The sequence below is a fragment of the Lonchura striata genome, chromosome Z, assembly GCF_046129695.1.
Source record: "Lonchura striata isolate bLonStr1 chromosome Z, bLonStr1.mat, whole genome shotgun sequence".
In the NCBI taxonomy this organism is placed as follows: Eukaryota; Metazoa; Chordata; class Aves; order Passeriformes; family Estrildidae; genus Lonchura; species Lonchura striata.
The window spans coordinates 14,172,367-14,197,658 of record NC_134642.1 but is presented as its reverse complement, the minus strand read 5'-3'; the positions used below and the strand labels follow the sequence as shown (position 1 = coordinate 14,197,658).

General features: G+C 40.0%; 2 protein-coding genes across 3 annotated transcripts; one reads left to right on the top strand and one right to left on the bottom strand.

Moving 5' to 3' along the window:
* Positions 1–40: 40 nt before the first annotated feature.
* Positions 41–19,583, bottom strand: GFM2 (GTP dependent ribosome recycling factor mitochondrial 2). 2 transcript variants are annotated; one of them, XM_077790142.1, is made up of 22 exons: positions 19,486–19,583; positions 18,412–18,503; positions 18,022–18,111; positions 17,394–17,478; positions 16,338–16,383; positions 15,281–15,378; positions 14,130–14,255; positions 13,636–13,724; positions 10,493–10,581; positions 10,187–10,247; positions 9,908–10,093; positions 8,027–8,107; positions 7,165–7,313; positions 6,516–6,656; positions 6,336–6,435; positions 5,618–5,807; positions 4,328–4,404; positions 3,694–3,832; positions 3,391–3,576; positions 1,832–1,947; positions 1,406–1,588; positions 41–953 (listed from the first exon to the last, which is right to left on the bottom strand). In XM_077790142.1, the coding sequence occupies exons 3-22, from the start codon at positions 18,094–18,096 to the stop codon at positions 825–827; spliced, it is 2,346 nt and encodes a 781-aa protein (XP_077646268.1). In that variant the 5' UTR covers positions 18,097–18,111; positions 18,412–18,503; positions 19,486–19,583; the 3' UTR covers positions 41–824. The 2 variants fall into 2 exon arrangements, with proteins under 2 accessions (XP_077646268.1, XP_021387479.2); XM_021531804.3 differs by lacking the exon at positions 19,486–19,583 and adding an exon at positions 18,782–18,990.
* On the top strand, positions 19,485–25,292 carry NSA2 (NSA2 ribosome biogenesis factor). The gene is made up of 6 exons (XM_021531807.3): positions 19,485–19,669; positions 20,078–20,265; positions 21,733–21,883; positions 22,222–22,401; positions 23,442–23,634; positions 25,024–25,292. The coding sequence occupies exons 1-6, from the start codon at positions 19,667–19,669 to the stop codon at positions 25,089–25,091; spliced, it is 783 nt and encodes a 260-aa protein (XP_021387482.1). The 5' UTR covers positions 19,485–19,666; the 3' UTR covers positions 25,092–25,292.

Here is a 25,292-nt window from a genome sequence, read left to right as displayed (position 1 = left end):
CTCTAAGGCTGAAGAAAATAAAGCTAAGACATTATTTAAATTCAGAGTAAACTATCTTTTTTATTTCAAAGTATCACTTACCCTTTTTGTAGGTAACCAGATCATTGCAACCCATAGCAAATCAGAACCATCACAGCTTAATTCACTAATTTCAAAAGGTAAACAAGCAAACAAATCCATACTCAACATACTGCAGGGTGGTAGGTAGAAATTAGTCCTGGGAAAACTGCCTTTCTTGTATATTTTTTTGCACTAATCTTACCTGATTTGCAGAAGTATCCATTTAACTTACTTGGTAAGCTCAGGTAGAAATTACACCCAGTCCTGAACTCTAGTTCATAAACGGTTTCTACCAGTAGAAGTAATACTTGTAAGTTGTACAATGTAAAGTGCTTATTAACCATATTTTTTGTACACCTGAAAACAAATCAAGACACAAAGTGCCAAAACTGTAAAGTTATTTCAGTGATAAACAAAACTTCCACAAACTTTATTTACTAGATTAGGAAAACAGTCCCAGTGGCACATTAAGGTGGACTTAGTGCTCATTCCTGTGAAGACGATTTGCATCACTTCTCATTACACATGTCTGCAAGATAAGAATTTGCAAAGCAACAACCTGAGGTTGCATCCCTGCTTTGCAATCACGAGGTTATGCCAGCAGAGCAGAGTCTCTTGAACCTTCCTCCCTGGACAGTTAAAAGCAGTCTGCATACAGCTGCTAACTCAGTATTTGCCATCACCAGTTGGTCCCAGACAAACACACTGGCGCACATACGAAAATATTTAACAGGATAGAAAACCTTGTTCCTAGAGAGTAAAGATCACACCAACCCCATCCTCTTCTGAAGAAGTGCACTTTGCTCTTGACTGCTCAGGGCTTGATAACTGGCAAGCTCCAATGTGAAGGTTGCTGAGCCCGATGTTAGAGAACGCAAAACTGTTGAGTAGCCCTGGACAAAATGGAGAACACACATCACTCAAGTTAGGATAAGGGAAAGATAAGTTAGCATAAGAAGCTGCTTAGACCACAGAGAGAGAAAAAAAGAGTGTCAGAAGTATACTGCAGTGTACTAGTAAGTTAACTTTCCAATATTACTGACTTAGAATTGCAACACATGCAAGAATCAATAATCTTTTTTAATAACTGTTCTCCATAAAACCTATTTTACTAGTATTTACTAGTTCTCTAGCTTACAGCTGAAAACATGCTGGCTTAGCAGTCTGAATTTGGCATAAAAACGCTACTCAATTTGTGGACACTTCCTTCTGACCTTCAGTAATTACAATTTTAAAAATCCATTCTAAATTTACTTATCCATAACTAAGGAAAAGTAAACTGAAGCCAAATATCTTAAAGCCTATGAAAAATATCAGTTTTATCATTGGTAAGGTAATCACATACCATCATTTCTGCTAGTGGAACAGCAGCAACCACAACTCTGTTATCTTGACGAGACTGGATTTCCTGAATATTACCTCTCCGCTGTGCAAGATCAGCAAGTGCTGCACTGAGATGATCTTCACTTACTGTGATTTCTAAATTCATCAGGGGCTCCAGTATTTGTATACCAGCTTTTTTCAAAGCCTACATAGAATAGAAGGAAGTTAGCTGATGTACTCCTATGAGCTTTTTAAAATAAAACCGACTTTTTTGAAAAGTACTTGTGTCACTGAAGCTGACTCAAACTCTACTTGCAAAAGGTGTAAATTCCTCAGCAAGGACATTACGAGGGCATGCAAAGAGGAACAATGACCAGATACTGACATACATACATTTTCCCAGCAGTAGATCATGCTACTGTGTTTCCAGCTTACAGTTTCACTGTACCTTTTGCACACAGCGAGAAACACAGGCTGATACCATTGTATGCGAAGTGTCTGGGTGCACTGTCAGTGATTGCACTGTCACATCTATATCTTGAACTGGGAATCCAAGCAGAGGTCCTGGGTAGGGCCATGCAGAAGAGATAAAAGGGAAAAAAAAAAAAAAAACCCAAGCTCATTTGTTTTCAGACTATTAAGACACATGCAAAAATTTCTCAGAATTAACTTAAGTTTCTCACTTTCCTCTGCTCTTTCCTTTCCTGTCCTCTTCCCCAAGGGTGTGGCTACTGGTCATGTTCCTCATTTAGAGGTTTTGTCATTACCTAACTTTACCAAATGAGACAAAGGAATGCAGACTCATACTTTCTTACTGTCTTCATCATAAGCACAGATAATTCTCAAAACTAGAAACTCCCAAATTTACTCACCCAGACAACCATTACCAACAAGTTATTTTTAAATACATTATATTATCTAAAACTAGTCTCTTGAACAAAACATCATTTGAAAAAGTAGGGAAAACTTCTTTTTAACCAGAAGCCAGAATATTTTTTATATTTTCCTTTTGAATACAATATAATCACAGCAGTGTCTGATACTAACACATAACCAAAACTCCAGGGGCAATTCAATTCCATAAAGGATAAACTAGTGTCCTAGGCAGATTACCTCCAACCCAGGACTCTCAACCAGACCCAACGGTATTAAACTAGACATGATGCCTAAACCACATCTGAGAAAAGAAACATCACATTTTTTTTTTAACAGAGAACATGGCCAGGTATTTTTATTTTAAAGCACTTAATGGCATCAGTTTTAGGATGGAGACAGTACAGTTCTGAAGTTTCTTCAAGAAGCATAAAGAAAGCACATAGTTAAGACATTCCACAGCCAAAGATGAGAGATGTTTTCAAATTCCTTTAAACAAATTTGAAAAATCACTTCATGCTCGTTGTTAAATTTTCCTTTGTTAATCCACAACCTATTGATTTTACTATAAGGCAATTTTTTGCCCACAAGTTACTTAAGACTTCCTATTTTTAATTAAAAGTCAAAGACGCTTAATTTATTAAAGGGCACTTTAATCCTTTAGAAAACAGACTTTCCAATAACTTAAAGCTTTTTACTGAAAACTGATGGATTTAACATATTTGAAAATCATAAATATGCATTAGTAACAGTAACAGAAGTGTAATACATGCTGGCCTATAAAGCCATTTCTTTTAGATCACTATGGTTTACATGATGTCATGAAGTAAATGCCTTATCTCTTATACCACATTAAAAATAAACCAAAAGAGCTCCAAGCTCACTGTTGAGTGACTGAGAAGACAGCAACCTTAAAAGCAAACCAAAGGCATGCTGACTTCCATTTCAGGCGTAGAGAAAAAGATGTTTGGCAATTCTTGTAGTTTTTGTAATTTTCCTTTGTACCTTACATATACATTAGTTGTACGTATATATACTATATATTATCTTTTATTCAAGCTACCAAGCACTTTTTCCTTCCAAAAAATTGCTTCTTACAAAATTGTTAGACCAGTATAGCTGACATAACATTACCTTGAATGCATGAATTTGTGATTCCATTTTCTATAGCTCCTTGGAGCTCTTTGGGCAGTACTTCACTGACATTCTCAGCATAGCTGATGATGGGTTTTGTTGTTGCTCCTTCTCCTGATGTGGGTCTTACCTCTATCTCTGCAGTTACACAGTGTCGTTTATCACCTACTGTTTTGTCCAATATATCTGCAGGGGAGGAAAAAAAAAACCATAAAATTCATCTGAAAGCTACTCATGTATTGTTTAAAGTAAATGAAGCTGCAGAAACAGAAACAAGATGTTCCTTGCATTCACTCATTTTACCTGTAGCTTGGGCAGCATTTAAGATGGTTTCTCGGTATGCTATTTGAAGAGGTCCCAAATAAGTCTCAATTCCATATTCACGTTTGATTCGGTCATGAATAATTTCTATGTGTAATTCTCCCATGCCACAAAGGATAGTCTGGTGAGATCATTAAGAGAGAAGTGGAAAAACATGCAAAACTCAGGTTTTATTACAAATTCTTTAAGGAATGATTTGCATTCTTCAAACTGTCTCTTAAAGATGCTTCTAATTCTAACAGCTGTAATACTTAAAAATCTAAGGACCGCAGACATTGCTGTAAGCCATCTAACATAAACATCATTTAAGTGAGAGTGTTGTTACCAGTACTTTGCTCATCATAAAAAAGATAGTTTTACCTCACCTTAAAGACTATGTAATTCAAACCTTTTTAAATACAGAATTGTCAAAAACATGCAGAGTATGGGATTACTTCCTCTGTTCTGTAAAGCACAAGTGCCCAAGACTCCATTATAGTTTCATACATGTATCATAGGAACATTCAGAAAGTCCTTCTTATTAAAGAAAATTTCAATATGCAAATGAGCTAATGAAAGTGTGGCCTTGATGTTATAAAATAATGTTATAAGATGAGCAATAGAAGATTCATCTTACTTGTCCCGTGTCAGGATCTGGCTTTACTTTTAAACTTGGATCTTCACGCTGAAGGCAGCTCAATGCATTATCCAAGTCTGTACAGAAATACCAAACATTTTTTCTGAAGCAAATTCAGTAATTTGAAGTTAAGAATAAGTGCCTAAATATCACTTTCCTCAAAACAAGCAAAAGAATCCTAGAGGAGCATAGATTTTGGCAAAAAAAAAAGTCAGGTCAAATAGCAAGTAACCAGCAACTTCTGATTTTATCCCACAAATTAACTGTGATACAGAGTGCTTGAATTTAATTATTATACATACTATTTTCAGAGTGATATTTTGTGTTTCTATGAAGACAGACTGGAACCTACAAATTATTAATGAAGCCAGTGATTAAATGGTAAGAAAAATGTCAACTGTTACACATGATTTACTTAAGTACTTAAAGATGAGTTTGACATGAAATGGTCCAAATGAAAATGTACATAGTCTTTTATACTGGGTTTTGGGTTTTTTCTGATTCCCCATTATCTTAACTGCTGCAGAAAGCAGCAGAATGATGAACCAAGAGCCAAGACTGCATTCATCATACTTGACAGTCTTTGAGGAAAAAAACAACAAAAGCAAATTAAACATCCAAACACCACAAAATCAGTAACACCTTATAACCCAGTGGCTCAGCCTGCAGACATGCAGACATGTTGCTACAAATCTGTTTTCTACCTTATTGCATTCTGTCACAGTACACTGGTACTTATACTCCTCCTCTTCACCACCAAGCAAGCTCAGCTTTGTAAGAACAAAGATACAGAATTTAAAGGGTATTTCCAAAAAGAATCATATTACCAAGCCATCTGGTACATGCACTGTTGGAAAAGACAGTAATATTTACAGGACTGTAAGGATGCAAGGATGAACTAGACACAGAGCATTCTTGGTATATAAAGACTTCATAGAGTAAAACTGAGAGTGCCAGCTGAAAAAAAACCCTCACGTTTTAAGGTTATTTTTACTTGGGACACTATGTACACCCTACCACTGTAACTGCAGCAAAACTCAGAATAAGTACCTCCATCCTTCTATTTCTAAATGAAGAACTACTACTTTTCTAGACACAAAATCTAGCAAAGTAGTAGAACCACTATTGCTTGACACAGTAATAGCAAAGGATATGGACAATCGTGATCTGAAGTATACCCTCAGTATAAACACCAGAAAGAACTATACTAAATCATAATATATTAATAATACACTAAATGGCTGTTAAGTTTGTAATACTCGCTCATCCAATTAGGTGGCTGCATTGTACCTTGTTGTCTGGCCATTGAAGGTGGTTCAATGGTACAGAAGAAGACAGGCTCAGGGATCTCAACACCTGCCAGCAGAAGACTGTCTACATCATTCACAGACCTCTTCTTTTCCCCAGCATCCCTTCCAGCTCGGCGTGCTGCAGCAACAGCTGAAGCCTTTGATGACACTATGGTATCTCCAGTGGCACTCTACAGACCAACACAAGAAATTATGTGAAATAAAAACCAACCTCAAACTCAAAATGTATGCCAAAGCTGGTAACATTTTAGAAAATCTGTGTAAATTACATTAATGCAGCCTATTCAGACAGTAAGAAATTATTAAACTAATAGAAGCAAGCACAAAACAAATTTATGTGAATTTGAAACTGTTGTTTTTGAGTAACTGATTCAGACCATCATTCCCCTTCCCCACAGGAGATCTCTTTGTGACATTACACTGTATTTTAAGAGTTACAGTATTAATACGAGCCTAACCCTAACCAAATGCACCTTTAACTTTTAGTCCTTTCCAATCAGCACTGCAGTTTCCAGGTCAGTTACTGATATTTGTAGACTGGTATTTAATTTTAGGAGGAAGTACACCTACACGTCCTCCAAATAAAGCAAGTTTACATATGTCACCATAATCAAGAACACATCAGAGATACAGTATCATAGAAGTAGAAAGCACACTAGTGAAACAAGCTCCTTTACAGTATCCGTATTTTTCATTACCTGTTTTAACCCCACGGTCAGAGCAATGTTGCCGGGCATTAGTGATGGTATTTCAATTTGCTGATCAGCAAAAGGCAGCAGCAGACGGCTCATTCTCTCCCTGAAAATTAAATTCTCTGTTACTCAGGACTTTAACAGGCATTCCAATATTGCATTGAACCACACCTCTATGTTACTCACGTGCAACTTTTGTTAATATTATATACAGCTGACTGAGGTTTCAATGAACCTGAGTAAACACGAACAAAAACTAGTGGTCCACGACATTTATCATGAAGAACTTTGAATGCCAGGGCAACCAGGTCATCCTTGTACCACTGTCTGCAAAATAAAAAGCACAACAAAAAGCACACTTGTAGGATTAATCCACTCATACTCACATTTACCTAAATTTTCACTCATTTAAAAGGTGATATGCTTCTTACTGCAATGCAGGCAGATTTTCAAAAAACATAATTTGTACCAAAAAATAATAATCTAAGCAGTTCCACCTCCAATAGGACATATAAGATGTTATGTGATTCAGACAATACTAAAGAGGATTTCTAGATCACATTTTGGTAAAATGACGATGTCCTCAGATTAAAAAAAGACTTAAGAACTCCAAAGTGCGAGTTTGGCAGTAGGAGATAAATGCATCCAATTCCAGTAGAACTGACCAAAGCAGGTTCAGTACTAAAGTGTATTTTTCTGTCCACACATCTCTACTATTAATTTAATACCTAAAGAGGGTAAATATATTTAAAAAATATGAATACTTTAATTTTCTCCTTTTGTGTGTTCCTACTTATTTTTCATTCTTTTTTTCTGAATCTTCTTTTCTACTTACAGAAACTCATATGAACGCTCATTAGGTGCAGGCAAGTACAGAGTAATAGCATCCAGTAATGGCTGCACCCCTTTGTTCTTCAGTGCACTGCCACAGAGGACAGGGACAGCCTTCTGAGCTAGTGTGATTCTGCGGATAGCGGACTGCAACTGCAAAAAAATAATTATTTTATGTTAATATACAATCTACAATTTAGTTACACTCCACCTATTAGACAATGCTAACCAATCTCCAAAAAGCTGAAAAGTATGTTTGTAAATACAACATCACTCAACCAAAATCCTTTCACTGCTTTCAGCAAGCTCCAAACCATAAACCCAAACATTTAGATGCTAAAACAGAAGACACAGGTTTTAAGATTGCTAAACATTTCACACAAATCTGCTGCTGTTCTTGTTATAACAGTCCTTGGAATTCAGTATGTTGCAACTCACTGCTTTCAACATGCAGTATCTAAAGAGTCAACCATTTCAAAGTAGCTGAGAGGCTATTTTTGTTAGTGAGAATCTGCAGCTCAGTCACAAACTGCACTGAGTCTACCTGAAAGTTCCATTCACCTATCCCTAAACTCTTTTGTAGCAATCTAACTTTCAAAAAAAGAAAACCCCACCTTCCTGAATAAATGTACCCAACTTCTAAAATTTTGCCTAAATGCCTAAGAATCATAGCATATCTTCATAAAATTCCTACTAACTGGAGAATATATTGTTCTAAATCCACAGTACTGTTAATTTACTGCATAAGATGGTGTGATCTCATTTTAGTGAAAAATCTGCAAAATCAAAATTTGCATGTGTCAAAGGAAGAATAACCCAAACCCTTGGAATAAGAGCTAGTAAACACTTGTAAATCCAAAAAATACCTTGTCAGCTGGTATCAAGTCAAAATTTTCACTATTTTCTCCAAGAACCAGTTCAGCAAATTCATCATCCAGATCTGCAACCTTCAACAGAATAGTTCCTTATCATTTGGCATACAGTAGTTTCACAAAAAAGTTATATATCCTGCTTACTTAGAATATATAGCTAAACAAAGCAGAAACAAAGACTTTAAAGACATAAGCAATTATAAACTCAGATCATATAAAATTATGGAAATTAAGGATTCAAGAAAGGATGGGGGGTTTTTTTATAAAACTACTGTCAAGCGAAACATAAATGGGAGAGAGAATGCTTGTGCTTCTCCATGAAATGGAAAAAAACCTTCAGCCATACTGTGACAGCCATGAAGGGTTTAACTCATGTATTTCAGTCCTGTGGACACAGGGAAGCCTGAAGTAAGCAGCAAGCAAACTTTACAAGCCAACAGATACTGAGCTGGAGAAAACAGACAAGCATCATGGCATTTTGGCCTTCTTCATGTCAAGGGTTTGTAGGTCCAAGAGCATGTCTCTGTTTTCAAATTGTACCAGTTAGCTTGGCATGTAACTAACTCCTTAAACGTGTAACATACGTCCCTGCACTGTCACAGACTCAGAACACCCAAGCACAGGAAAGGACTTTGCCCCCTCTATTGGCTACAACACCAATTGGCCAAATTCTGAAATAAACCCTTAATAAACAATTAGAAGTCTTATCAAATTAATAGTTAAAACATGAAAGATAAAGGAAGTATTTCATTTAATTAAGTGAACGTAAAGTGTGCAAAAGGGCCCATACTCAAAATGCTATATTTTACAGGGTTTCTGATAAGGAATATTAACGGCATAGAAAGCATTTTTTGAAACATATTTTACAAACACAAGGATATCTCAATTATCACACTACTAGTCCACCCCTTCCTCCTTCAGGAAGGGCCCAGAAAACAAAGGGGAGAAAAACCAACACTGTTCTTACAAACCTTTCTATCTGACAACATTTCTTAAGATAAAAGGTTGGGTATTACCACTGCCATTTAAAACCTACTAAGTTTTGAAAACAGATTGTGTATATGTTTACTGAATTCAGAGCAATATAAAACAGATCTCTCCAATTTCAAATGAAACTGAAAGCTACCATCATCTGTTCACACACTTGCACAATGTTATTCAAAGCTGAATGGAAGGCAGCCCTTCCAACAAAAAGGATTGATTTATGTGCTTCTAACACAGCATTTAGTGCCATTTTGACCAGGTTGCAACATACCATCCAGCTTCTAGCTGTCACTTAAGAAGAGTATGGATACCCTGCAGGTTTCAAGTCACACCTGTCATCTTTCATGTGAATGTACCAAATATATTTTGGCTTCTAAGACAGTACAAACACCATCTGCTTTTAGCTTCCCCAGCACAAAAGCGACTGATAAATCATAGGAATTGGAAAACCACTAATGGGGCTGGAGCGCAGCTGAAGGCCCAGAGAGATGGGTTTGTCTGGCTTGGAGAAGCTAAAGCAGGATGCAAATACTGTCTCTTACTATTTGAAATAGTGGTAGTGGCTTTGCTTCAGGGAAAACAGACCCAGATTCTCCTCAGAGGTACAGACGGAAAGCACCAGCATGGCTGTCCCACCTTGCACCACAGTAAAATCCCACTGGATATAAGAAATTATGGTCAAGCGCTGGGACAAGCTGCCTACAGAGAATCATCATCCTTTGACTTGAAAACTCAACTGAACAAGCCTGAACAAGTCAACCTAATGCTGAAGTCAGCCCTGCTTTAAGCAAATCACTTAACCAGATATCTCCAGAGGTCCCTTTCAGCCTATTTTCCTACTGCTCTGAGTAATGGCTTTAAATATATTATGTATTTACTTTAAAACTTTACTTGTTCTATTAAGGTATTTCTTGCATCCTGGACTTCTTGGAATAGGTTTGGATCATCAGCCTCCAGCAGCAGCTTTCGCTCAAAATTTTTTCCATCATCTGCATCAGAAGTAGGTTTCCAAATTATTTGCTCCTTAGTCACAATATCAACCAGTCCTCTGAAGGTCTTTGCTTCCCCAATAGGCAGCTGCAAATCAAACAGAGACTTTAGAGAGATGCAAAAAAAAAAATGAAAGGAGTTCTACTCAAAAGGAAACAAGCATTTAATTTCTAAGCTTACCTGTAACAGTAAAGGTTCTGTCTTCAACTTTTGTTTGATGCTCTCAACAGCATATGTAAAACTACAGAAAAAGAACAGATACTAAGTTAAACAAAACTATGTGATATTAGTATGATAGGCTCACCATTCCCTATTTACTGCAAAAAGTACTCCTAGAATTATACAAAAATATGTATTTGCATAACCAAGTAAGTATATAGTATTAACACAAGTATTATCAAAATTAGGTTGCTCTATGCTTAACAGAAAATGCTAGACATTTGCTTATAAGCTTTTTAGCAATGATTAAGATAACTGCCTAAATACCTTGCATTGGTTTTGTCCATCTTGTTTAAAAAGCAAATCCGTGGTATCTGGTGTTTGTCCGCTTGTCTCCAGACTGTCAGAGTTTGTGCCTACAGCAAAAGACAAAATGGAAACATTAGTGTCAACAGCTGAACTATACGCTCCCAACCACCACTGACGGTCTGAGTTCAGAGTCGAGAAGGGAACTGTGCTGTGTATTGTGACAATCCCATAGCTGCCATCACAGATCAATTCCACAAGCAGCTTTGTCTTATCTTGTCTCTCAGCTGTTGTCATTTCCTTTTCTGCACTAAGGGCACGCAGCCATAGCAGCAAGGGAATGTGAAGAGAAACTAAGCACTATGGGGGCATATATGGGGAAAACACTGTAATATAGTGAATGTAGTGACTTTATGCTTTATTGCCAAATTACTTAGGCACACACAGGCAAGCATTTCTGTGGCTACACATACAACAAAAAAACTACCGTGGTTTTGTCATGGTTTGACACTGGCACAATGCCAGCACCCCCATGAAAATGCAACCTCTCAATTGAATGCTGTGAAATGCAATTGGGAACAGAGCAAAGCAGGCCCAAGCTTAATAACAAGGGAAAAAAAAAAACTTTATTGAGCTACTACAACTATACTACTATAAAGGAAAAAAAAGAAAGGAAGACACACACACATAAATCCAAAATGAAAACCTGAACTGTTGTTTTTTCCCCACTTGGCAGAGCATCCTTGAAAGGAAAAAATCCTAAGAGCAGTCTGTCCATCCATGCATTGGTGGTGAGAGCACTGTGCATGGAAAGGAGAAGGGTCACCGTGGCAAACTTTTTCTCCGGGCGGTGCCATGTGTGACATGGAAGCACTGGATGTGGCAGCTGTGCTTCCTGGGGGTCTATGGTGCAAGGGAGACTCCTCTCTCCCCTGACGGACCAAGTATTGATTATACTGAAGGGTGAATACTTGATTAAGGGTCCAAATGTGTCCCACTGTGGTTTGTTGGAGCTGGGTGGTGGGAGGAGGAATGTTTTGAAAGGTTTTCATTTTGGATTTATGTCTGTGTTTTCCTTGCTTTTTTTTCCTTTATAGTAGTATAGTAGTAGTAGCTTAATAAAGTTTTTTCTCCATTGTTATTAAGCTTGGCCTGCTTTGCTCTGTTCTCGATCGCATTTCACAGCATTCAATTGAGAGTCTGTATTTTTATGGGGGCACTGGCATTGTGCCAGTGTTAAACCATGACAGGTTTTAACAGTAATTTGTGCACTGCTGAGCCATTTATCATATGTATTTTTATTTGAAAATTAAAGCAGGTATTTGGAAAAAAAGTCAGTTTAGATTCATTAATAGTCTCTAACCACTACATGGAATAATGCAAGATTTTGCTACAGAGTTTTAGAAAAAAACAAGCAGATCTAATTGTTTTGTTTTTGAGGGTGGAAGCTATTACTCAGTTCAGGCTCATATTTAATGGCACCTAAATGCTTTCCAGTAGCAAGTTAAGTAATATGACTTACAGTGACTAAGAGTTCTCTCATCCCTCATCTAGGAAAAACGTATGTCCCATGCAAGAGGGATTTCACATGTAACTTTTCTACAGGATTGAACTACTGAAACATCTCATGCTATAAAAAGTCCAGTTCTAGCTTGCCTCCACCTTTTCTGCACTCCGTAAAGAAGGCCACTGGGGAGGGAGAAAACCTCCCTGAAAATTACCTATTTTCCACATGAAATGTGAAAATGAGAAACTGGCCTATATTAATTTAATTCAATTTGTGAAGCTAGTCAGAAGCATTCATCTCAATCAACATTTGCAAAAGACAGCAACAAAACAACAAAACCATCCCAAACTTATAATGGTAATCACACTTACTTGCTGCTTATTACCATGGAAATTCCTCTGCACTACAGGATTTGAAATTAAATGCTCAGCTTCCTGAAGCTGAATTTTTATAAAAGCATTGAAAGAGATAATACAGAGAAAAATCTCTGTACATTATTTCAGTCTGATTAAAGTCATTAAATGCTGAGGGAAAATAACTGAGTGACTGGAGATAAAAATCGGAGAAAACTGGGAAGGCACATTGACCCTCTAACAGAATTTTTTACTGTGGAAACTACAGGATGAGATGCAGCTGCTATTCCCCAGATAGGATGTGGTCAGCATGCCCCACTTCCCACACACAATACATGCTGAGCAGAGTGAAGACACTGTGTCCAGGTTCTGTTTAAATCCTTTTAAGAGGGAGAACTTTGTGATACCTTATAGCTGGTAAGCCACATAATAGCTGTCAACCAAGAGAGAAAAAAATACGATTTCTTGCTGTTGAACCAGGAACCATGGCGAGATCATAGACATACACCTCTATCTTAAAGGTGACCCTGGGTAACATGACATTACCCAGCTAGAAGGCACAACCACCCCCACTGAATATGATGCATGACTACAGTCACTGAAGCTCCACCTAAGCACAAAAATAGTATTAAGGTAAATTAAAAATGGGGAGAAGTTAGAGACCCCTGGGAACATCAGGGATCAGACAACAGGCTGAACTTGTCTTCATTCCCACAGTGACATCTATTGGGTAAGAACTGTACTCTATCCATGCTGAATGACTACCTCAAGCTAGCTCTGGTTAGGGATTAGAGCTGGTTAGCATATTGCTTTGAAGACACTTTCTCAGCCAAATGCTATCACCAGAAGTCTTCAAACCTTAACCTGCCAGATTTTTCAATTACATTAATGAGGAGTGCTATTCCATAAATCTGAGTCCGTTAAGGGTGCTAACGGTTACTAGCAGCAGGTAACATACTGTGCTGTGGGAGCCCAGGGTCTCTCTTACCCTGTTGGCATGTCTCTCTGGATCTTTCCTGAGGCACCAACAGATCAATTAAGGACCCTTTAGGAGGTGTCTTTCTGTTTGCATAAGACTCTGAACAAGGTAGCTGAACCACGCTCTAATCCAGTGGACTGTTCAGTGAAGAGTCCCTGGGTCACCATAATGGAACAGTGAGAGATTGAATTGGGCACAAGGATTAAATCTTTCCTGGGGAACTAAAAGATTAATCAAACACAAAGAGTTTGAGAAAATCTCTCCCCTTTACCACAAAAGACTGCACACACACACACACAAAAAAAAATCTAATAGTTGATTTTACCTCAACACCAGCTGAAGCATCAAATACTGCTACTGCTCCATCCAGGACTCTTAAACACCGCTCAACTTCTACTGTAAAGTCCACATGGCCTAAAAAACAATCTTCCTTTTATACCACCATAATTCAAGCAGGCACCATCAGTAGGTCACTATGCATTTAAACAATTTTTTTTTCTTTAAAATAAAGTCAAAACAACTTTTTCTTTACTTGCAGGGAAATACACCTATCAATCTTTGAAATAAACACGATTATTATAATTCAAGTCTAGAACTGAGAACAATTTAATGTGGAAACATCTGAGCTCACTTTATATAAGCTAGACTTGGAATCAGAAAGCAGTAATTATCCAAAGCTGAACAGAGTTTAGTACAGGCATTTTTATTGATGCAATTAAGCCAGTTAAATTTTGCACTATATTTAAGACAAAGACACTCTGTGACATTCCACCTCACCCTCTCTCCCTTAATAATATGAGTGCAACTAAAGAACAGTACCTGGGGTGTCAATCAGATTGATTCTGTAGTTCTTCCAGTCAAACGTAACAGCAGCAGACTGAATGGTAATACCACGTTCTCGCTCTTGTGCCATAAAATCTGTCACCGTGTCTCCATCATCAACATCTGCAAACAGAAAGCAGGAGTGTGTAGGTTAACAATTCAAAATCTGAAATTGTCTTTGAATACAGATATCAAGAGAGAGTTAAAACTAGTCCTTTTACATATATATATGTGTAAGCTATGAAAATTAACCTTCTTGAAAACATTACAAGGCCAGGTTATCTACCCAGGCTCCCCTTCCTAGGAATAAATGCCCTGCAAGTGATTCCAAGTAATCCAAAACACGTAATTTCAACAACCTTTTTGTTTTTCTTAATCCCTCATGAGCATCTTAAAAATTAAACGAAGCCCAAAATCATGAACAAACTACAACTCTAAACCTAGTGCAACCTAGCTGCACTCACTGTATGAAATGTGACTGACATTTTGAAATTTGGTAATCAAAAGGTAATTAAATCAAAAGTAAAGTACAAACAAACAAACCACCAAGTAATAGGTTGGGCTTTGCTTACATTTTAATAACAAGAAAAGCAGTTGACATTTTTAAATTAGCAGGATCCCAAGATCAACTGCTTCACAAGCTGAACATCTTCTATCAGTCATATACAGTTGAAAACAGGGTATAAAGTCTAAAATGTCAAAATTAAACACCAACAGAAGCTGCTGTGACCATTTCAATCTTGACGAATTCTATTAAACGTGCTGTAGCAAAGAAGCCTTTCTGTGTCATAGCTTTCAAAAGAAGTGGATACTTTTTCTTACTCTGCTCTCCTCACAGGTCAAAAAAGAACTCAACAAACTGCTTTACCACAATGGCCAATTAGCAACCAGTAAAATAAGAAGATCCTTTAATTAAATGTTAAACAAAACAAAACATGCTGAAAGTAAAAGAAAAATATCAACCTGTGATATCTGAAAGTAAAACTGCCTTAGTGCAAAAAGGAACATGCATTAAAATTCAATTAAACTGCAGCACAACTTTGGAACAACTGCCTCCTACATGAGGTATTCCACCAGCAACTGTACTGCATGTAATTTTACACTATTACATTTCTTAAACCTACTGAAATACAAAAAGCATTTCTAACCTCCAAGTGTTCTTATATATCCAGAATAATACAGCATTCTCTCTGTTGTAGTAGTTTTTCCTGCATCAATGTGGGCCATAATGCCAATGTTTCGGATTCTGCATGAAGTGAAAACATTGCAGTTAGTGCAGTAATTTTTTAAGCCTGTGATCATTCTTATTTGTATAGTTAATATTCCCTGAGAACAGCACACAAAATTAATAGCATTGTTTCTCTGCTGCATATCTGATATAGTGTACATTCTAATACTGAAGAATACCAGTATTGAGACTGTGGATTTTCTTTAAATCAGTAGTACTGGACAGTGTTGCAACAGGTTTCCAAGCTCCACTTCATGGAAAGTCCCTTCTTGGGATCATGCTTACCCATCTGCCCTCCCGACAAACAGAAACAGTCCCTCCCCTCTCTTGTCCATCCCAATCCCTGATACCTAGTGCTCTCAACAACTTATTGCATATATACCCTTTACACCCCAAATACAGCACACCCAAGTTCTCATGAAGCTGACCTTGATCCGATTCAGCCTACTCTTCCTTTCTCACCAGTAGCTTCTAGAACTCTTCACTTGCTTTGCGCAGCACAGGCTTGTGATCAGCCCCCATGTTCACCATTAATGCTGGCTTGACCTCATCCCCAGCTACAACCTAGCCTCAGCACCCTTCCAAGGGAACTTCAGCCCTAAGGCACTTCTTTAGCAGCTTAGCCCCTAATTTTAGCCTTGTCCTCATCAAATGTGCCATGAAAGCAAAGCACACAGCCCTGCCCACTGTAGCAGTCTAGTTACCAAGACATCCTTCCCCCTTCTTCACCTCCTGGCAATACCATGGATTTGGAGCTTCCCTAACAGCCTGGTTTTGGTTATGACAGTGCAAGCAAGGGACAACACAGGACCTCTGTGCCACCAGCAAGCACTCTCTATCGAAATGTCACAAGTAAGCAAGTACTAACTTTATATTAAACATGCACATCAGACAGGCATGGCAACAACCTACAATTCTTTATCACATCAACTCTTCTGACTGAAGTTATATCCCAATAATAAACTAACTTGATGTACCTGGATATATGAGGATTAATGACAGAATGCAGAGACTTAACATCTCCTGGAAACAAACAAAAAAATGAAACAACTTTTCAGACAGAACCCAATGCAGAAATATACTTAAGAAAACTCCTAAAAATCTTATTTAAAAAAAAAAAAGATTCAGAGCCACAAGTCATGACAATCTGTAATCTCAACCACCTCAAATGTTTAAAGATACATACATAATTTTAAATAAATCTCTTTCCAACTCAAAAAAAGACAAATGGTTGAGAAAACCGCTGTAACTTAGAAACAACAGAAAAAAGACAACACAGGAAAGTTCATAATCTTACTCTGCAGAAGCATACCTCAGTTCCAGACAACTGTAATGATGACATTCACCTGAACTGGCAATTAGATAATAAATTTGAAAAGTTATTTCTCCTTTAAGCATTAAAGCTATACAGAATAATTCTCAGGTTTAGAAGGCAAGCTGACCTATGTTGAGAAAATATGGGACTGGGAAGTTTTAAAAGATATTTTCTTGCAAGATACATTCTTTCTCACACAGTTTTGCTGGAAAATAAGTTGTCAAGGTTAATTTTTTTATGAAACTAAATGAAATTCAGTTATTCAAGCTATTGAAGGTGTGTTTCAGGAAAAAAATAGTATAGTTAATCTTTGATAGGTCACATAGAATTCAAAAATATTTTAGCTAACATTCCTTCACCACCTACAGATCACCTGTCTCATCAGAAACACATGAAAGTACCATCTTACAGGAACCCTTAATGAGAAGTTCCAGCACGTTTCACAACTGACCTGACTTCTTATAATATGTACATTTCCTTATTATTGTTTTCTAAAGGCTTTATACTGTGAATCTACTGAGAAAACAGCAGCAACACCAAACTCTTCAGTCCTTGAGTCATTTAAGTGCTCTATTTATGTTTCATGCATTAAATTCTATAAAGAATGACCAAAAGAATACACAGTAAGACAGAAAGTGTGGAGAAATAGAAAGAATTTTTTATTTTTATTCACTTTTAAATTAATCCTTACTATAAAGAAAATGACATAAACTTATACCTGGTGGAGAACTGTAGTTTCTCAGACTGCAGTTTTGCTGTGTCACACCTGTCACTCTCATTTTTGTATTTCTGAAATACATGTACTTGAAAGAAAAAAGAATAATATAGAATGCTTATTGTTACAACTAGCTACTTTGTAGCCACATTTTTGGCAGCTGTAGAAAAATAAGGTAAAAAAAAAAATCTACAGGAACAGATATAGTTGCCAGGTATTTTTACAAGATCAAAACACCAAATATTAAAAGCAGATGCTCGAAGTTGATGTCCACATTAAGGTTTAAACCAAAGTTGATCCAAACAATATTTAGGACATTCAGTAAAAATTTATGGCAGCATCAAAATATTTTTCAATAGCCAAAAATTTTTAAATACGTCTAGCTACTTGTGTAAATAATTTAACAATGATAAGAGTTAAGCAGTCAAAAAATTTACACAAAGTCTACAAATTCAATTCCCAATTCTGAAGTCCCATTCCAACATGAAAGTATGCATTGTCCAGAGGCCAACGGTTAAAGACAAAAAATCCCAAACAAAAACCTACACCCCAGTTAAAGAAAGTTTACTCAGAATAACACAAGTGTTTCCCATGCTCACAGAGGAAGTATCAAAACAGGGGGAAAGCTTACCTTATTGCACAAACTTGATGACTTCAATGCATTCACTGAAAACTTCCCCATAATTCTCAACATTCTGCCTCCCATCTCTAAAGCTGTTCCCTGGCAAGGTAAGTAAACATTGTACAAAATGACAGGAAATAGGTTAACCATGTTTCTTTGACATAACTCAATCACAAAACATCATTCTTTTTCATGGGAAATCAGGTTAATATTTTTCAGGTTAGTTGCTCTGCAAGTTGAATCAGTGTCAGATCAGTAATAATAATATTATTAAGCCTTAACATTATGTAATGCAGCATAAATGCATACCCACAAACACTAAATATATTTTTCATGGAAATAATATATTTCTCCAGGAAACATTAAAGTAAAATCAAGAAAATTACAGTTTACACTCACTCTCAAATAAGCTCCAGAGCATCGATTCCTGATGAGCAAAGCGCAAATAGCTTTTCTAATCCTGAAGAAATAAGGAAGGCAGGGCAAAGTACCTATTTAGGTCAGAAACAATAGAAAATATTAAGTATTGTGATCTTTTAAGCACAGCCAAAAAAAACCAAAAAAAAACCAAAACAAAACAAAAAAAAAAACAACAACCAAACAAAACCAGTGCAACAAATAGCCCAAGCATCAAAAGCAGCAGCGTCAAAAGCATTCCTAGATGCTGCTGGTTATTTGAGTAGACATCACTGCCCAGCTCCCGTGACTTTCTGCTTCGTAGTAGCTTCACAGCGAAAAGCAAGAGGCTCTGTGCACCCCGCTCCCTCACCCTGCGAGCCGCGCTCGCCTCCCGGCGGTGCCGGCGCAGTCGCTGACCGGGATAGCGGGAAGGGCGCGATTCCCAAGCCGAGCCCAGCCGGGTGCCGCCAGACGCCGACCCGCGGTGGCTGTGCACAAGGACACGGCCCCGCGGCCGCGCTCCGTACCCCGGGGCGATTCGTGCCGGCCCCGGCCCTCCTGCCCGGCCCTCCAGCCCCCGGCCCTCCTGCCCGGCCCTCCTGCCCCCGGCCCTCCTGCCCCGGCCCTCCTGCCCGGTCCTTCCCCCGGCCGTCCTTCCCCCGGCCCTCCTGCCCCGGCCCTCCTGCCCGGGCCTTCCCCCGGGCCCTCCTGCCCGGGCCTTCCCCCGGTCCTTCCCCCGGCCCTCCTGCCCCGGCCCTCCTGCCCGGGCCTTCCCCCGGTCCTTCCCCCGGCCCTCCTGCCCCGGCCCTCCTGCCCGGGCCTTCCCCCGGTCCTTCCCCCGGCCCTCCTGCCCCGGCCCTCCTGCCCGGGCCTTCCCCCGGCCCTCCTGCCCGGTCCTGACCCCGGTCCTTCCCCCGGCCCTCCTGCCCGGGCCTTCCCCCGCCGGGCCGCGCTGGCCCCGCCCTGTCGGCACCGCCACCGGAACGCAGCGCGCCTCTCCTTCCCCCGCCGCCTCACCGCCCGCCCGCGTTCCGCGCTCTCCCACAGCCTCACAGACCCGGCAGCAAAAAGCACCTCTTGGATCTCTTCCGCTCCATTCCTCCCTCTCTCCCTGACCTCGCCGAGCCCGGCGCGAAGCCCTCGTGGGGCGCGGACCGCCGCCTCTCCGCCGGGAGGAACCAAAGAGGAGCAAGGAAGAGTTTCCGGCGGGGGCCGCTTCCCAAGGGCGCGCCCTTTCCGCCGCGGGGCTGCCGACATGGTGGGCGCCGGGGCTGAGCGGGCCGGGACCGGGGCTGAGCGGGCCGGGGATGAGCGGGCCGGGGCCGGGGCTGAGCGGGCCGGGGCCGGGGCTGAGCGGGCCGGGGCCGGGGCTGAGCGGGCCGGGGATGAGCGGGCCGGGGCCGGGGCTGAGCGGGCCGGGGCCGGGGCTGAGCGGGCCGGCGCCGGGGATGAGCGGGCCGGCGCCGGGGATGAGCGGGCCGGGGCCGGGGCTGAGCGGGCCGGGGCCGGGGCGGCGGGATGCAAGCGGCGGTGCAGGGCAGGGACGGGGAGGCGGCGGGAGGGCCCCGCAGTGAGGGTGCCGCTGTCGGGCCGCCGCCTCCCCGCGTGTGGCGGAGGAGCCGTGCCCGCCCTGTGCCCGCTGACCGCGCCGCCTCTGTGCCCACAGCCGCAGAACGAGCACATCGAGCTCCACCGCAAGCGCTATGGCTACCGGCTGGACTACCACGAGAAGCGGAGGAAGAAGGAGGGCCGAGAGGCGCACGAGCGGTCCCGCAAGGCCAAGAAGATGATCGGGCTGAAGGCGAAGCTCTACCATAAGCAGCGGCATGCCGAGAAGATACAGATGAAAAAGACGTGAGTGCCTCCTGAGACGTTATATTGTTACAAAAGTTCATTATTGCTTGAGTCACATGTTACTTAAATAGCAAACAGGCTGTAGAAGGAAGGGGACTTTGCCGCAGCAAACACATTTCAGAGTCCTGATTTAAATGAATGTTAACAATTTCACTGCCAGAAGTACTTCCTAAGACAAGTGTTGATGAGCAGTAACTGTGAGTAATGTAATCATGACAAAAATTGTGAATGCAATTCCTTGGAGCTTTTGTATCAGCTGCTGTGTTAGTGTAGCAAGAGGCAGTATTTTTTAATGGTTAATAGAAAATATACAGTAGCGTACAAAGTATTTAAACAGAAGGTGAGGCCTATCTTCAAGGATAAACAGCAGTGTAGAACATCAACAATAAAAGCATTCTTTTGTAAATTTTATTTGTTATCCAGAACTTGAAATCAAAGCTGTTAATGATGCCTGAAGACTAGGCAGGAAAACAGTACTCCATACTATAAGGCCTATAGAGCAGGGATTTGTTTATTAGACACTGGGAGTGAGAGGGATAGCTGTACCACAAACTCACTTGTCCACTCTTTGCACAGCACTAGCTTTTTTACTTTTCTTACTTGATGTGCAGCCTTCATGCTGGAGCATATTTTCCAATTACACGATTATGTAAGCCCCTGTAGCACATGCATGGTTTCTGCATGAGGTGGTCGCCAGCCTCCTGGGGTTGGGCTTCAACTTTTCACCCCTGGTTCCTGTACACGCTCTGTAAGATTGTCTGCTCAGACAGTGGTTAGCTTTTGCAGTAAGCTTGTTCTGCTAAATGTGCATAAAATGTGCTTCATTCGCATACTCTGTTACTGCTTCTTTATTCATAGCTCCAGCTCTTTGCATAGCTCAAGAATTACCTTGTTGCCTAGGCATCATTAAAAATTTCATTGGTTGCTAATGAACTTCATACCTATTCAGCATGTAGTTTTTGCTGGTTTCAAAGTGTGGATGGCTGTCTTCTTCTGCTACTTTTAAAGATAATGGGTTTATTAACCCATTATTAGTTTGTGGGTTTTTCCCTCAGTAAACAACCTCAAAATTAATAAAACTTGGCCCCTCTTACAAACGCACATTCCTCACATATGTAAGCATTGTTATCAAATCTCAGAAGAGGATCAGAATGTTATTTTTTGTCAGCAGAGAGGAAGGCTACCATCCCTTAAAGTGCTTGGCTGTTTGCTTTAGGTCACACAGAAATTCCTTAAAAAGGTGCATATCTTTCCTGTGTTCCTGTTCTGGTAGGAAGTGACAAGATTAAGTGAAGTTTATAATTTACCTTCAGAATTATTTAGTATTATTCCTTAAATATAAGCATCTAGTCCTTCACAAATACCTCTTAAAGAAAAACTTGAGCAGGCACAGGTTAAGTTAAAATGGTGTATATAAAAACAAGTATTTTTTCTTGTGCTGTTAATATTTGCTTTCTTTCTTTGCAGCATTAAAATGCATGAGAAGAGAAATACAAAGCAGAAGAGTGATGAAAAGACACCCAAAGGAGCTGTACCAGCATATCTGCTGGACAGAGAGGGCCAGTCCCGGGCCAAGGTCCTCTCTAACATGATCAAACAAAAAAGAAAAGAAAAAGCTGTAAGTAAATACATCGAAGTTCAGATACCTAAAATTACGTGTAACAATGACCATTTTATATTGTTGATGCTGAGGTTACCTGGTAGTCTTCAAGCAAAAACTAAGTAAAACATGAAACCTTGAGTAACTGGACAGTTTAAGACAATGTGACCATATGCAGTAACTTCATTTTAGGAATTTTTAAGTGCTAATTAAAATAAGTGGCTATGAGTTGTATAACAACTATGGTCTACCCCTTTGCTTTCCAGAAATTTGATTTTATGCTTTGTTTTTTTCTCCTTTCATTTAAATATGTGACAAGTAAGAATGTTGACCCTTTTTTGTTTGTTTGTTCCCAGGGGAAGTGGGAGGTTCCTGTGCCAAAGGTTCGTGCACAAGGAGAAACAGAAGTTTTAAAGGTGATTCGTACAGGAAAGAGAAAGAAGAAGGCATGGAAGAGGATGGTTACAAAAGTTTGCTTTGTTGGAGATGGCTTCACTAGGAAGCCTCCTAAGTACGAGCGATTCATTCGACCAATGGTAATGTTTTAGAACCTTAAAGAACATTTAAGTTATAATTCTTTTTATTTACTGCTTTGATTTTCTGTGTTAAAGTTTCTTGTATGATAATGCACTTGATCATTACTCATGTAGAACACTCCAGTTAGTTTTCTTGCAAAAATACAAACCTCTAATAGCATGGGAGGTGGGGAGATGCCTCTACAGTCCCAGTCTGTGTTGAAATACTTGCTTTTATTCCTGTAACTCAGAAGATGCCAGTAAGTTAAAGCTATGAGCTCTTGAATTAGCATGGGGAGGTCTTTATCAAAAGTACTTTGCATATATTTTAAAGATGCAGGTGTCTTTTTCAAGCTGCTCTGATTCTCTGAACTGCAGAAGCTCACTCTGTTCTTGGGATTTAATAAGCTTGAAGCACAGTTGTGACTGTGAAGGGAAAAGTTGTGCTTCTAGTCCAACCTTTACTTACACAGCTGCAGAAGCAGTGCCTGGGCTCTATCAGTCTGGCAGCACACAGGCAGAAAAGCTGGATTCATTGAGATAGTGTTTTATATAAATAGCCATTCCTGTTCCCTTACAGGAATCAACAGTCACTGTGCAGGCTGCCCACTGAATTGTACTTTACTGCTAGTTTGATGGTCTTACACAGCAGCCTTTGAAAGATTTTTTTGATACAGAAAAATTTACAGTACATAATGTAACCTCTGTGAAATGCCGGTCACTAGGTAAGAAGTGCCATAGGAGATGGGTATTTCATATTTTGCCATACTTCTTCATGGAACAGAAATTGTCGAAGGTAACAAGTATTATTGTTGGGCTACTACTAAAACGTGACTTCCTGAAAACGTACATGGAATGCTTTATCCTTTCATTAATCAGATTTTAAAATAAGTCTGGCAATCTACAATAGGCAGATGGCATTCTGTATTCTAAGTTGTTTCATTTTTCCTAGCCTCTCTAAACATATGAAGATGAGGACATAATTCCTCAAGTGCTTAACTAGATCAGTTGTGAGAGTTTAAAGCAAATATTAACTCGTTCTATCACTCTTTATGCTACAGGGCTTGCGTTTCAAGAAGGCACATGTGACACACCCTGAACTTAAAGCCACTTTTTGCCTACCTATCCTTGGTGTAAAAAAGAATCCATCATCTCCTTTGTATACACAGCTGGGAGTAATTACTAAGGGTACCGTCATTGAGGTGAACGTGAGTGAGCTTGGCCTTGTGACACAAGGGGGCAAAGTTATCTGGGGTAAGTAAGTTTAAGTAGTTATACTACAGAACTGCTTTTTAAAGTTTTTAATTTTCATTGCATTGTGTATTTTCAAGACCTCATCCTCTGTCATAATTGATCCATTGTTAGAAGTTAGATTTGGGCTGTAGCTAATAGCAACTCTGAAAATACAAGCTTTTAGTGTTAATCTTAGGCTTTTCATTCACACTTGAAAATCAGATGAAGTTCAGAGCAAGGACTCAGCTTGCTTGCTTGTATGTCATATTGAGCAGTGCCAGAGGTCTGTAACCATGTGAACAATTGAATTGTTCCAGTGAACCATGAACAACTGAATTATATTTGCAGTGAAAGTTTTCTGTAGGAGCCTCATCAACAGATTCTGCATATGGGATGGGGCAGCCATGGTTGTATGTATAGAATGGGGAACAGTAGGCTGGAAAGCAATGCCATAGAAAGGAACCTGGAGGTCCTGGTTGATGGCAAGTTGAACATGGTCAGCAGTGCCCTGGCAGCCAGGAGGGCCACCCATATCCTGGGGGAGCATCAGGAGCAGCATCAGCCAGGCAAGGGAAGGGATTCTCATGCTCTGCCCTGCCCTGGGACGGCCTCGCCTCGAGTGCTGGGTGCCACAGTATAAGAGAGATACAAAACTATTGGAGAGTGTCCAAAGGAGGGCCATAAAGATGATGCAGGGTCTGGAGGGGAAGCTGTCTGAGGAGAAGCTGAGGTAATTTGGTTTGTTCAGCCTGGGGCAGAGGAGACTGAGGGGAGCCCTCACTGTGGTCTTCAGCGTTCTCACAAGGGAGGTGAAGGGGCAGGTCCTGATCTCTTCACCCTCATGACCAGTGACAGGACTTGAGGTAACAGCACCAAGCTGAGTCAGGGGAGGTTTAGGTTGGTATGAGGGAAAAGGTTCTTCATCTAGGCTGTGGCTGGGCACTGGAACAGGTTCCCCAGGGAAGTGATCACAGCAGCAGCCTGACAGAGCTCAAGAGGCATTTGAACAATGCTTTCAGGCACATGGTGTGATTCTTGGGGGTGTCCTGTGCAGGGCTAGAAGTTGGACTCAATGATCTTGATGCATCCCTTCCAACTCAGCATATTCTGTGATCTTCATAAGATCGGACTGACTTCATTTAACAGAGGGGTTCACTTGGACAGTAGGAAATGTAAGATTTTTTTTTAATATTCTCAGAACTCTAAATGATCCATTTATAAAAAAAGAGTTTGCATTTAATGTTTTGAGAACAGAAGTTTATGGCTCAGTAGAAGGTAGATTCAGATTTCAAAATGCATTTGAGTCCCTGTACTTAGAGACGTGTTGATCGAGTTTGCAAACAAAGAAATATCTAATCTATATGAACTGCTTTCAGCTTTTGTATACATTTAATTCCCTTTTCTCTCTAGGCAAATATGCCCAAGTAACTAACAATCCAGAAAATGATGGCTGTATTAATGCAATTCTGCTTGTTTAAATTGGATACTAAGTGTTGGATGTGAGCACCTACAAAACAAGTGGACTTTACCCAAATTTACAAAATCTTTGGAACCTTCAGCCATTCCAGAAGAGTGATCCCACAAGCTGATGAGGAACTTCAGCCAGAAACAACTGCTCACATTTTTATATTTATGTTTGCTCAGCTGAACATTGCCCAAATAAAGAGATTTAATTTTTA